The sequence below is a fragment of the Lycium ferocissimum genome, chromosome 4 (genome assembly GCF_029784015.1).
Source record: "Lycium ferocissimum isolate CSIRO_LF1 chromosome 4, AGI_CSIRO_Lferr_CH_V1, whole genome shotgun sequence".
NCBI lineage: Eukaryota > Viridiplantae > Streptophyta > Magnoliopsida > Solanales > Solanaceae > Lycium > Lycium ferocissimum.
The window spans coordinates 8,954,681-8,969,088 of record NC_081345.1 but is presented as its reverse complement, the minus strand read 5'-3'; the positions used below and the strand labels follow the sequence as shown (position 1 = coordinate 8,969,088).

Sequence of the window (14,408 nt, the reverse complement as noted above, 5' to 3'; positions counted from 1 at the left end):
TAATCAATAACATTTTTCGATTCAAATTATTAATTTAACCCAAAATCTGCACAACCCCACTTTCAATGCAAAGCATAAAATATTGAGAATAGCATTTCAGGTGATCTTCCTAAATAGTGACACTGTTTTAAGTCAATCTTGAACTAGTTACATTTTGTACTACATAGAGAACTTAGTCTAATATTCCATGTGTCATAGAGAGAGAATTTTTATGTTTAAAACTTCTAATTGGATATCATAATTTTATTAAAAGTAGCTAATTATTGTACGAAAGAATATGACAATTTAAGCATTGTCACGATTTTTTTTCAATATATCAATCTATTCAGCAACTAAATACCAGTTTTTTCTAACTTTATGTATCATTTTGATTAATTAGAAAATAATTTTGTTTTTAAATACGGATAAGGCATAGAAACACATCTAAACTATGGTGAGATTGTCAATTACACACCTAAATTATGAGGGAGTCCTATCACCTCTTGAACTTTTTTTTTCCGTATTATTTACCCCTAAACTTATTTTTTTATATTATTTCACCCTGAACTTTTTTTTCTTCTTCGTATTTTTTGTTTTATCTCTTTAAGCTAGCTAATCAATGATTTTGCATAAAGTATAAAGTCAATCCTAAGAATTCTGCATAGAACATATTGAAACAAATGAGAAAAGTTCACGAGCCTCATGTATATTAGATGCAAAGAACATTTTCAACTATAAAAAAGACCGAAAAATTCATGCTCCATTAAAGTATGTACTACAGATAATAAAGTGAAAATCCAACCACCCATAAAAGGGTTGAGACTTAAGAGACGATGAGGTCCTAGAGATTTGTGTGTGAAAGAATCAAATGATATAAGACATTAAGACCCCTCTTTTTTGGTCTAGTATGGATGTCTGTATTCACATGCTATGTTTAAAGAGATGCTGAAACAAAAAATATGAAAAAAATAAGCTCAGAGTGTAATAGAACTCCCATATAGTTTAAGTGTGTAATTGACAGTTTCACCATAATTTATGTGTGTTCCGGTGCCTTATCCCTTTTAAATAATAAGAATGTCATAAAAAAATGTGACACGTAACATACTCTATTTTACTAAGGAAAACTTGACTTTTAAATTAAGTATACTAAGGAAAACTTGACTTTTAAATTAAGTACTCCCTCCGGTCTATTTTACTTGTCGTTCTTACTAAAAATAGATGGTCTAAAATAATTATCATTTTAGAAAATCAAGATATAGTTAAGTATATTTACCCTTAGTCAATAAATATGAAAAGAGAATAATGTGGTGAAAAAAATAGCATCAAATTGAAATCAAAGAATAAATAGAGACACTTTAGTTGAATTACCTTTTAGTTACTAATATCGCATCGCAAAATAAAAACATGAGTGACTAATATGGGAGTATATTTTACGAAAGGAAAAAGATGTAAATTCTGTGGATGTGGGTATTGGGAGCCGAATGGAGATGGAGAAGTGCGGGGTGTGTACGTGGGTATGGGACAAAGAGAAATCTTGACTTTTAAAGAAGCGAGAAAGATGGGATATTTCTGTGGATGCGGTTTCCAGAGTGGAGTGTATAGGGAAAAGGAGAAAGTAGGACTTTCAAGGTACAATTGTCGATGAAACGCGACGCGAGCTTCTTTGTGACTGGACGGTTGGTTTTTGTTCCCTCCCTCTCTCTTTCTACAACAAGCCTCTTTGTTTTTGTGTGGAGAGGAGAGTTGCACCTCTCCATTCTCCTTCTTCACTTTCATCTTTTTTTCTTCTCAATTTGTCTCCATTCTCTCTCTCTCTCTCTTGCCTGTTGCATTTTGATCAGAGAGAGAGAGAGAGGGAGTGGTATGACAGGGTAAGGAGCTCAGAATCAATGGAAATTACGGCAAAATTCCTTAGCTTCACGGCCCGGTGCTACTGCTGATGGCAGAATCATCGTCATTATGGAAATTTCTGTGTCCCAACGGCCTCCCTCTTTGTCACCGTCTATCCACCAAGGTTCCTCCTTCCCTTTCTTTCTTTCTCCTACACCTACATACTTCAATTCTGTTAATTCGGGATGATCACTGCAACTGTTATACTTTATGCCACTGGTGTAATATAAATTAGATAATGGTCAAAAACACACCTCAACTATCATTTTTATGCGAGAGCGAGTTTTCTACCTCAACTATCAGTTGTTTGCGTTTCCTACCTGAACTATCAACAACTAGTTATCAAAAACACAACTCGACATTGATGAGTCAGCTGTCATGTGGACAGAGTTTTCTGGGCAAATTAAGCTGTCACACGTCTTTTGGCAATTGTATTCATACACTTGGTCTAGTTAGTTTCGAGGTGTGTTTTGATAAATAGTTGGTGATAGTTTAGGTAGGAAACGCAAACATTTGATAGGTCAGGTGTGAAACTCGCAAAAAAGTCATATTTCAGGTGTGTTTTTGACATGAATATAAATTAAAAGCTCTGTCCTTTTTTTTTTTTTTTTCTTTTTTTTCGGCAGCTTATCAATCAATGTGAAGTGGAGGTACAGAAAAAAAAGGTCTTTATAAGGTAAATTGGGATATTCTACTTTTGCTTTGACGTCTATTGAGATTTTAAGAAAGATTTGTTTCTTTCCTCCTCTTTCAAGTTTATACATATTCTAAGTAGATCAGATGCAGAGGTACACAATATAAAACCTAAGGGTGCGCCTTGATGAAGCTTGAATGCAATCACCGGAGACTAGGGGTTCAAATCCTTGCTATATTTTCCTTGCAACCTGCCTTGTCCTTAAAGGACAAAGTTATGGGGTAGTGTTAGCCGTTAGGGGCCGTTGCTCACGCAAGCAAAAGGGTGTTTTGCGAGCACTAAGGGCGCGATTACTGAAACCTGCCTTGCACCGTTCGAGTAGTTCCGACACTTTGAGTTGTTACCAATGGTAGTGGAAACAACGTCTCCGAAACTAGCGATGTGATATCCCTCAATGTCTTTATGGTAACCAACATGCGCTAGCGAAAGAATATAGCAAGCCGAAGGCGACTCCCATATCTAAAGGTGCTGGGGATCGTTTGGCATAATGCTCTAGCGGATGTTGTTATGGCGCTTTGTGCTAGTTTGCACCCAAGGGTATGCCTTAGTTGTCAATGAATTGGGTTAAGAATCATAAGGTCTCAGGTTCAAATACCTTGGTGGATAGAGTTACACGGTACACGGTGAGAGATAGTAGGTACCCGTGGAATTAGTCGAGGTGCGCACAAATTGGCCCAGACACCACGGTCGTCCCCGTATGTATTATACGCGTGTGTGTGCTTCTTATATATATTTGTATGTGTGTGTGGGAGATGGAACGATTCTTCAGTTCTTATTCAACCCTCCTTTCTTCTGCTTGCATTGGTAGTATTGATACTTGCCTCTTTTTCCCCAGAACAAAGTATGAGTGACCAAGTAGTACATTGGGTCAGTAGGATAATGAAAGTAAGCTTCATGGGGAACTGCCACTGTGCTCTGTGTTTAAGCATTGATTACTCTCAGATATGGCTAAAATAAAGTAGCACGTGTTGAAGTGTGACTATAGTGCTAGTAACTTGTTTTAGATCAACCGTCAAGGACTGACATGACAAGCACACTTGCAAGACTTGTGTCTTGTCGTTTTATATATTTTTTAACTCTTTTTTCTTTGTTTTTTGGAGAAGTGTATATTTTGTCGATATATTCTGAGGCGCACCGGCTTTCGATAATTTCTATACTGGAGAAATTCAAATTATTTTGTTCGTAATACTGGTCAGAGGTGTAATTACTGATCTAACAAGATGCAGATCTTACAGAATAATACATTAATTGAAGTGTAATTCGCAGTAAAGGATAAGATGTTTAGATAAGTGCGACATTAAATACCACTATTTATTATTCCATACTGTTGGTATTTCAGACGCTTTGTGGCAAATGAATTTGAGATCAAGGGCATCAATGGAGTCTGGATCTTATCCTGTTCGTGAAGGTGAACCAGATTGTTCCTATTATATCAGAACTGGTCTCTGCAGATTTGGATTGACTTGCCGATTCAACCATCCTCCTAATAGGAAACTGGTAAGGAATGCATACCTGTTAATAGGGGAAAAAATACGAGAAAACTTAAACTGACAAGAAATGTATTGGCTTGGGTAATTTCACTTAATAGTCTATGAAATATTGCTGACATGCCTCATTTTGTTGTCAGCCTCTCACTTAGAGAAAACCAGCTGCTGTGTGTCTTTATCATTTTGTTGTGGACATAATTTTATGGGATTATTATTATTTGATTATTCAAAGAGGATTGTTAAGATGTGACTAGGGATGTCCTTTGTTACTAAGAGGTATTTTATGTGGGATAGGATGACTTGTATCTTATGTTTGGTGTATTGAATTAGTAGCAGGTTATTGGTGAGATAAGCATTTTTTAAATTTTTTTATATTTGAAGCTGCTAATACTTAACCAACAAAAATATAGGTCAAAATGAAAGTCTAAAACAAGACAAAGTTTTGGGGCCAGGGGTCAGCATGGAGTCACTGCGAACAAGTCAGCCTATATTTTTATTTTTAGGGATTCAAAGAACAATCTTCCAAGATTGCAGCTCTAAAAGCTACAAGAAAGTTCTGCTATCCTTCTCTTATGTTTCATGACATGGTAATGTAAAAGGACATGTTATAGGGGATTCACTTTCTTTCCCTTGTTGTTCTTTGTGGAAACCTTTTGGTGCTTTTAAGTTTCAGTTATTAAATTCTTCTTATAGTTATTGAAACTTGAGCTATCTGAATAATGGATTTAGGAGCAAAGGTCCCTAGTATATAGGTCTTTTGGTTAATGACAAGCTTTTCATTAGAAAGGGTTTTTCGAAAATACTTATAGAGAAAGAGAAGCTGGAGGGACGAATGTTACAAGTTAAGGCTAGTGAAAAAATCTACACCAGACGATTTGCACCTTGAACTTGCTACTCGTGGAGTATATTTTTCTGTTATAAAGGAAGTTTCCCTTTATGTGATGTGATATGCAATACCAAGTTGCTATCATATTCTTTTTCAATAGTAAATGTACAAATGCGAGCGTCATCTTCTTGTAATTATCTTAACTAGTGTCTGCAAACTTTCACTTCACAATATTTATGTTTATGGAATTGCATATATCCTTTTGTTAATATGCGTGAACTTATGAATGTGGAGAAATATTTGATATAGGCCCTTGCTGCAGCAAGTATGAGAGGAGAGTATCCAGAAAGAGTGGGACAGCTAGAATGCCAGGTATGATTGCCAGGTCCATGTCTTATATCTGCTACTTGTAGTGGAAGTGCAAAAAGCAATTAACAGAAGTCTACCAATATTGACCCTTACGGCTCATCATTGAAAAGAAAATTGATACTTCTGAGCAGAAGTACTTCAATGAACATGTCTATACTAAGGCAGTACTTAAATAAACATACATTATTTGATGTTAAATGCCGTCCCCATCTAACTTTTAGTTGAATCTTGATTCTAGTCACACTATTTGGCAAATTTGTGGTTTAATTAATACTTCTGGCAAGTGCTTAGCATCTTTAAAGGTGTTTATTTCTTTGTAATATGCTAGTTGAGGCATGTGATGCGAGATTGGATTACTTCGTCATTTAATTTTCAAGAATTTAAGTTCTTTCATTAGACCGGAGCTTCTATTTTTAAAAGGCTTTGGATCAAGTATTTTAAAACACTCTGGTCTGCTCGTTTCTTGATTGCAAATTTTGCAGACTATGTGATGCTTATTCAGACTTTGAAGGGTTTTCACCTTCTTGGATATGTTAAAAATTACAGCTAAACCCACTGTTAGAAGCAAAATGAAAATCTGACTGTTTTATTTGACCTTTTTTCACCTTTTAAATTTTGTTTGACTTCTTGTCTGCTTCACTATCTTTAAATATGAAGCATCTCAGTCTGAGTAGTTGTCACGACCCAGCCCCGTGGGCCATGACTGGCGCCCTATTTGGACACCCAAACAGACTTTCATATCGAATTATCATAATATCGCTTAGTTCAAATATCATACTTGTCGTTATTAGCAGAAGTGAAAATACATGCTATCTTAAGCGGTCGCGCACACCAGAGTATCATATCAAAGTCAAAGAGTGGCGGAATATGCATCGCCGACATATATGCACATATACAAATACAAGGGCCATTATAGCCACCATAACCGACGGGACCGCATTAAGATGCAAACCATAAACGAATCGAACATACATAGGACCCACGACCCACACAGATGACTACGGCTCTACAAATCATAACGAAATCATATGACGGGACGGGGCCCCGCCGTACCCCAAATAGTCAAATATACGTAAATACATATATACCATAAGAGATATGTACCAACATACGGGGCTCCGGATCAAAATGAGCGCTCCGTAATAGCAGAATGTGTGGCTACACCGGTAGATCACGAACCTCTCGTACTGCGGGCATGAAGCGCGACCCCGAAGAAAGGGGGTCGATACGAAAGAGTGTACCGAGTATGTAAAGCATGAAGTGCGCGTAAATCCAAATCATAGTCAAGTAAAAGTATAAGGAGAGAGAATACCGAATTAATATATCGATCCGTACCGGAAACATATACATATAATGCAAATCAAAATCATGCATAGCGCTCGGGAACGTGGTCACCACTCCGACCGGGTGCCACTCACGATAACTCCGGAAGGGTTTCAAATCTCCGTACATCTCCAAACACATCACATCATCATACAAATCACATCATCACATATATCATAAGCCATATCAAAGATAACTCCATAAACGGAACCCGCCTATGGCGAGGTCTCGGGAACCGTAACACAAACATACCGCCGAACTTATCATGGTGCGCACGATCACCTGCCCGGCCCGGGAACCGGTGAACGAAGTCATAATAAGGCACGAGCGGAGTCGTGAGCAAACAATGCAATATATATATCGAAATACCTTTACAAACTTGATGAAATCATATGTTGGCTCTTTAGTCAAAATAGTTCAAACAATTAATCAAAACGGGTTTATTTCACGAAGGTATTTCCAAAATGGTAATTATGATTCAAAATAGAACCATATGCGTATATCCAATTAAATTTCAAAACTCGGCAATTAAATACATATCCATACTCATTAAGATCAAAAGGCTCAGAGTAAGTATTGGGTCTGTCGGAATTCATATACAAAGGATATAAGCTTTCAGATTTACAACACTTTCGAAAATACTTCATAAACTATTTTTCAGAAAATTTAGTGTCGTTCATATTCAGAAGCTTTCAAATAACCTATGGAACAAACCAAACGGAGTCTCAAACTCATAGCAAAAGTCCTCCTTTTATATCGTATAAAAATGAGACTAATAGGGCAAACAAAAGAGTCTCGGAGTTAGCGGGCCCACCTCGGGTCAAGTCGAGGTGGCGAACACGAATCGCGGACATTTGGGGTCTATGTAACCATACATGAAGGTTTGAAGCAAATCGATTACATTTATACAAGTTTTGAACATATGGGCGCTTTCCAACAAAATATGCGTTTTCTAATTCAATTCAATTGAATGAATAGTACTTGATTTTCATTTCGGATTTCAAGGAACAAAATTGCCCCCGAGGCTTCGATATCAACCTAGTATACCTAGGACATGCCAAAAGAAGAAATGGGGTAGCCTTACATACCTTTCTCGCTTGTTGAGCTCATCAAAACTTCGATCCCGTTTCGCAAAAATCTGCAAATGGTCACATTGACCGGTTACTATTCATGAGACTCATAATTTCCAACCTTAGCCAATATTGTTCTATAAAAATTTGGGCAAAAGATCTCCCCTATAAATTCAACATCCCCGAGACTTAGCTCGGCTCAAAATGCAACAGCAACAACAACCCAAACATCATCAAACAACATAAACCATAATCAAACCATTCTAACTTCAATGTTCTTTCTTGCCACATAAGTTGGCAACTTTTCATTCAAACTTCACAAATTCCAAATCTATGTCCACATTATTGTATTCATTCAATCATTCAAAATTATTCAATTACATCCCAATTATACTCCAAACCATATACAAATTTTCCCAAAGTTCATTACTTTCCATATTTCATTCAAAACATCTAAGATTACGACGAACGTTCTAACTCTCATCGTTTCACTCCACATTCATTAACATCACCCATAGGTCATATTTAAAGTCTTAGTATCATAGATATACAATGACATACACAAATATACCAAAGGTATACACTTTCCCATAATGGTCCGAAATCATTTCCCTACACCAATTCAATTTATTAAACGATCATTTACGTCATAAAGGTCACAACAACGCCACGGGCCAACTAACAAAATCAAATTCACATGGCCTTGCACTTCATGTAGCTCACGGCTACAACACCAAACACACACACACACCCACGGTTTTCTACACATATTAATACTACGGGATTCTCGTCTATTCTCAATCCTTATCACATTCATACAATTTCCATAACAAAAAAAAAATAGCAAAATTCTTACCTTTTCTTCAATTTCCCACTTGCCGCAAACGTTGTTTTCTTGCTAGACTAATTATATCACGTCGGAGAGCGTCTTGAACTTGTCAAGAATTCAAGAAGGTTATGATTTTTGGACCAAAAGTTGAAGAGCAAATTTTTTTTTTTTCTTTTCTTTCTTCAATGGCCGAATGGCCTTCCATGTCTTTGCTCTTCTTTGTTTTGTTTCTCTCCTTCTTTATTTCTTGAAACTTCTAAGTGATAAGGGTCCTTATATTAATTTCCCACATGATTAAAATATATGGGCTTGGATCATTTTTGTTCTAATTTCTTCAAGCATGGCCGGCCACCTTATGGGTTGGGCCAAGCTTGCTTGTTTTTTTTTTTGTAATTTTCTCAAGCCCATTTTCTTAGCCCATCCTTGGTAATTCATGACCCAATTTTTTTCCAAAATTCCAATTTTGCCCTTGGCCTTCTCCGATGTTCTTACATCAATGTTTCTCATAAATGTCACACATATTAATTAAAATCAAAATATGGCCTCATAACATACAAATCACAATTATTCTAAAATTTTCAAATACGCGAAAACACGGGATATAACATTCTCCCCCCCTTTAGAACATTCGTCCTCGAATGTTAAATCAGTCTTATAGGTCCTAAAAGGAAACTCCTCGCGGGGGGGGGGGGGGGGTTCTCTTGCCAACCACATACTTTTATTTAATCAAAGCTCTTGTAAGGGCCTTCATTTCCCAGCCCTTCCTACCATTCTTCAATAGCACCGCATTAAAACTGCTCGAAATCTTCATTAGTCTAGCGGTCTGCATAATTTTAAATAGGACATGTGACGAACAAGATCTTTATCAAAACCAGAAAATCAGACGGATGTCAGACAGAGTCAGATCCAGAATCGAAGGTACAAAAGTATGACAGACAAAGGCATAATCTAATGTTATCTCAAACAGATTCAAAATCGGAGCCAGACGTACCAAAGCATATCGGACAAACGCACGATCCGTATCAGATGCGCTGGACTATATCAGATAGGTCCATAATCAGAGTCAGACGTATAAAAATAGACCAGACAGATCCGTGATCGGAGTCAGACGTACAGGATGTTACCAGACAAATTTGTTGTCAGAGTCGGACGTACAAAAGTATATCGGACAAAACGTATTCGGATTTGGAAGTGCAGAAGCATAGCAAACAAATTCATACTCTGACGTCATATCAAACAGATTCATAACCAGGGCCAAACGTACAGAAGTATATCGAACAGATCGTAATCAAAATCAAACATACGTGGATATATCAGACAGATTTGTGATCAGAATAAGACGTACGAAGCCACGTCGAACAGATTCGTAACCAGAATTGGCGTACAGAGGTATATCAAACAGATTCATAATCAGAGTCAGGCGAACAAAAGGTACACCAAATAGAAGCGTAATCGAATTTAGAAATACAGAGGCATAATAGACGGGGCTTCATCAAAATCGGAGGTGTAGAAGTATGGCTTACAGAATCTCGATCAAAGTCGGACCATTTTCGCTAATGCTTCGGGGTTTACGGAAGTTCTCTGGTCAACGCTTCCTTACTCATTCTGACCTTCGTGCCCCGAATTATTTCATCAAAACATTCGATAGGCTACAGCAATTGAGTTTGTGTCCTTATGAAAATTCCGCTCGTCCTGCATAATAGCCCTTAGGCCCTTCCTTACTCTCTTATACCTTTGATGCATAGCATTTCCTTTTTACTAAAAAAAATGACGGTCTGTACAATTATCCGCGTAGCCTACACATAAATAGTGCCGCCATATTTTCAAAATATTAATCACCGCGGCTAATTCCAAATCATGAGTGAAGTAATTTCTCTCGTGCGAATTGTTTACAAATATGGTCAGACACTACTTCATACCGATAATACACATAATTTCATAGCGTATCTTCTTATGCTTTATGTAATTAGTGGTTCATAAACCATTTTCCAGTATCTAACAAACCCCTTTCTTTCCTTCAAAGGCTTCCAAACTACCAAACACTGGTATCCCTATGACGATAATTCGTCACTACCCGAAATATTCGTTGAGTCTGGTAATCTCCTCCATTACCATTCTTTAGAACATAATACTGCATACTTATGCACAACATCCGTTTACTCGACGGGGGAAAATTAAATCAGGACATAAACATGTCACAATTTATATTGGCGAAACGAAATCTTCTTAAGGCGTCTTTCGTTCTTTCCCTTTATCTTCTTGGTATGTAAATACACTTAAGCTCGGGCCTTCAGTCAATAAGTTTCCTTTCTTGACATTTAAAAGTAGTGTAACCCAGTTTTAAGTCTGACGTAATACGTTCTCCCCCCCCCCCCTTTTATAAGGGGCTATGCTTACACCATACTCATGTCTTTTCTTCACAATCTATATCTTGATTATCCTCGTATGGAGCCTTAATAAAATCACGAGGCGATAAAACTCTCGATCACATAGTACAAAATCTTTTAGTAATCATATTCTTCCTCGTTGGAAGATTCAGCTAAGTCATCCCCTCTTTCACACCCGTTTCTTATCTTTCGTTCTGCTTCCTCGATAGTCAAATTATTCATTGTTCCATAGCATGGGTTTTTCTTTTGCCCTGCACTGTCACATTCCAGTTCCTTTTGGCAAATGATTTCATGCTTTGCCTGCCGGCTCTTTTGAAGCTCTACTTAATTACATTTCTTACTTTCACTCTTTTTCTGACGTTCTGATCCCCTTATATTCTACTCAATTTCTCTCTTTTCTCTCCAATTATCATTGTATTAAAATACTCCAATCTCAACTTATAGCAAAATCAATGTCAATTTATCTCAGAACATTTGCACCACACCTTTCACTTTGTCTCATAAATTCTGTCCGCGTACTGTCTTTCATAAATTACCGCCCTAGCCGTTAGGGTTCACCTATCGATTGACATAGTCACAAAGGGGAGTCCTGTATATACATATATATATATTACTGCCATTGCTCTTTCTTCTTTTTCATGTATTTAAGCTGTCTTAGCCCACGCAATCTTTATAAAGTTTCTAACCATTCCATACACCCTAATTCCTTTAGGTTACCCCATATTTCCTATTTGTCTCTCATATCTGTATTTGCGAAAATTTTGTACACTTCCCGGGGGGTCACCCATCCCAGAATTACTCTGGCCCTAGCACGCTTAACTTTACAGCTTTAATGCATCTAGGTGCGTTAAGGCCGGTATAATCACATCAACCGCCCCGCACGACCTTTGTCACATAATTTAAGATAAGTCGGGGTCTTAACAACTTTCAAAACGTTCTCGTGGCGGGTCCCACCCCGACTTGGAGAGAATTCTTTCACCTTTCTAACCATATAGGTACCGTATCGCCCCTTACCTACATCTATATATCTAATTCTGCACAGTCCACAAATTTAAACCCTTTTTTTTTTTTTTTTCTTCCACGAATTCCATTTCCAATCAATCGTCGGTAACTGCTAAAACATTACTGTAAAGTCCCCTCCAACTACCAGCAAAAGGGAACTAGAGTCCAACGACATCACAAAACTTCTTAGTACTCATTTCACATAATTACCTCCACATATATATGTATATATGGGAAGCGAGCCATTCAATTACCAACTACTTGTCATATGCTTTGTACGTTCCGATAAGGTGAAACTTCTCTTTGGACATTTTTGCCCTTCAACATAGGCTTTTCCAAAGCAAAATGTAGTCGAAACGTATTTTTGATCCGTTTAGATAAATCACAATTTTTGCTGCTCATATATGCGTTCTCGCAATAAATTCCCCACATAAGGATGGTGCTTCTTACAAATGACGTGGATGTCTTTTAAACTTTAATCCAACATAAGAGATTTACTCTATCGGTATCGACTTTCAAGACATGTTAAAAACTTATATCTCATTTTCCTTTTCGTATTTCTAGAAAAATTTAGGCAGAGGTTCCTCTGTATTTCTTACTATCCCAAACCTGCACGCAGGAAATACCAACAACGCCTCACAGGGCCAACATGCGCACATATATATCATATCATAGCATAGCCACACAGGGCTAACAATTTCAAGTAAAAACATGAATACGTCGGGTCTTACCTTACATACATAATTCAAATGGCACCGGTGGTACTTTTCTATTTCTTTCCTTTTTGATCTTCAACTTTATATTTCAGTCATACCATTGCTTGCCGGCGTACCGTGTAGCTTCCAACGTCATCAATCACTGTCTTGTGTCGATACCGTTCTTCGGCTGAAATTAAAGGTTAGTAGAAAGGAATTCATTTCCTACGGCTGGCTCTATCGCACGATCTAAAATCCAAAGAAAGGCAACACCCTAAATGTCCCGTAGCCTCACTCGTTTATAGATGTGGTGCACAACACACCGATAAACAAGACTACGAGACACGGCACAGTAGACATTCCGAGGACGATCGCTCGATACCACTTTTGTCACGACCCGACCCCAGTGGGCCATGGCGGCGCCCTATTTGGACACCCAAACAGACTTTCATATCGAATTATCATAATATCGCTTAGTTCAAATATCATACTTGTCGTTATTAGCAGAAGTGAAAATATATGCACATATACAAATACAAGGGCCATTATAGCCACCATAACAGACGGGACCGCATTAAGATGCAAACCATAAACGAATCGAACATACATAGGACCCACGACCCACACGATGACTACGTGCCTACAAATCATAACGAAATCATATGACGGGACGGGCCCCGCCGTACCCCAAATAGTCAAATATACGTAAATACATATATACCATAAGAGATATGTACCAACATATAGGCTCCGGATCAAAAGGAGCGCTTTGCGCCAATACGAGAATGTGTGGCTGCCTTTCGGCGGATCACGAACCTCTGTACTGCGGGCATGAAGCGCGACCCCGAAGAAAGGGGGTCGTATTTAAAGAAGTGCGAGTATGTAAAGCATGAAGTGCGAGAAATCCAAATCATAGCCGAAGTAAAAGTATAAGGAGAGAGAATAGAATTAATATATCGTATCCGTCTTGGAAACATATACATATAATGCAAATCAAAATCATGCATAGCGCTCGGTGAACGTGGTCACCACTCCGACGCCGGTGCCACTCACGCATAACTCGGAAGGGTTTCAAATCTCCGTACATCTCCAAACACATCACATCATCATACAAATCACATCATCACATATATCATAAGCCATATCACAAAGATAACTCCATAAACGGAACCCGGCCCTATGGCGAGGTCTCGGAACCGTAACACGAAAGATACTGCCGAATTTATCATGGTGCGCACGATCACAAAGCCGGCCCGGGAACCGGTGAACGAAGTCATAATAAGGCACGAGCGGAGTCGTGAGCAAACAATGCAATATATATATCGAAATACCTTTACAAACTTGATGAAATCATATGTTGGCTCTTTAGTCAAAATAGTTCAAACAATTAATCAAAACGGGTTTATTTCACGAAGGTATTTCCAAAATGGTAATTATGATTCAAAATAGAACCATATGCGTATATCCAATTAAATTTCAAAACTCGGCAATTAAATACATATCCATACTCATTAAGATCAAAAGGCTCAGAGTAAGTATTGGGTCTGTCAGAATTCATATACAAAGGATATAAGCTTTTAGATTTACAACACTTTCGAAAATACTTCATAAACTATTTTTCAGAAAAATTTAGTGTCGTTCATATTCAGAAGCTTTCAAATAACCTATGGAACAAACCAAACGGAGTCTCAAACTCATAGCAAAAGTCCTCCTTTTATATCGTATAAAAATGAGACTAATAGGGCAAACAAAAGAGTCTCGGAGTTAGCGGGCCCACCTCGGGTCAAGTCGAGGTGGCGAACACGAATCGCGGACATTTGGGGTCTATGTAACCATACATGAAGGTTTGAAGCAAAT

At 37.8% G+C, this 14,408-nt stretch overlaps 2 protein-coding genes across 13 annotated transcripts in view; one reads left to right on the top strand and one right to left on the bottom strand.

Moving 5' to 3' along the window:
- The window catches only part of LOC132051511 (pentatricopeptide repeat-containing protein At2g21090-like), a 64,646-nt gene that overhangs the window by 29,243 nt on the left and 20,995 nt on the right, over positions 1-14,408 (bottom strand). The window lies entirely within an intron of this gene.
- LOC132051510 (zinc finger CCCH domain-containing protein ZFN-like) overlaps positions 1-14,408 on the top strand; it is a 72,177-nt gene that overhangs the window by 46,557 nt on the left and 11,212 nt on the right. For 4 of the 12 annotated variants that reach the window (XM_059442634.1, XM_059442622.1, XM_059442629.1 and 1 more), the window contains exons 1-3: positions 1,838-1,993; positions 3,903-4,060; positions 5,186-5,248. In XM_059442634.1, coding sequence (XP_059298617.1) covers positions 1,939-1,993; positions 3,903-4,060; positions 5,186-5,248 — 276 coding nt within the window. In that variant the 5' untranslated portion in view covers positions 1,838-1,938. Of the gene's footprint in view, positions 1-1,837; positions 1,994-2,495; positions 2,546-3,663; positions 4,061-4,460; positions 4,638-5,185; positions 5,249-14,408 lie in introns of those variants that run through there. The other 8 variants (XM_059442627.1, XM_059442623.1, XM_059442632.1 and 5 more) reach the window with 8 other exon arrangements.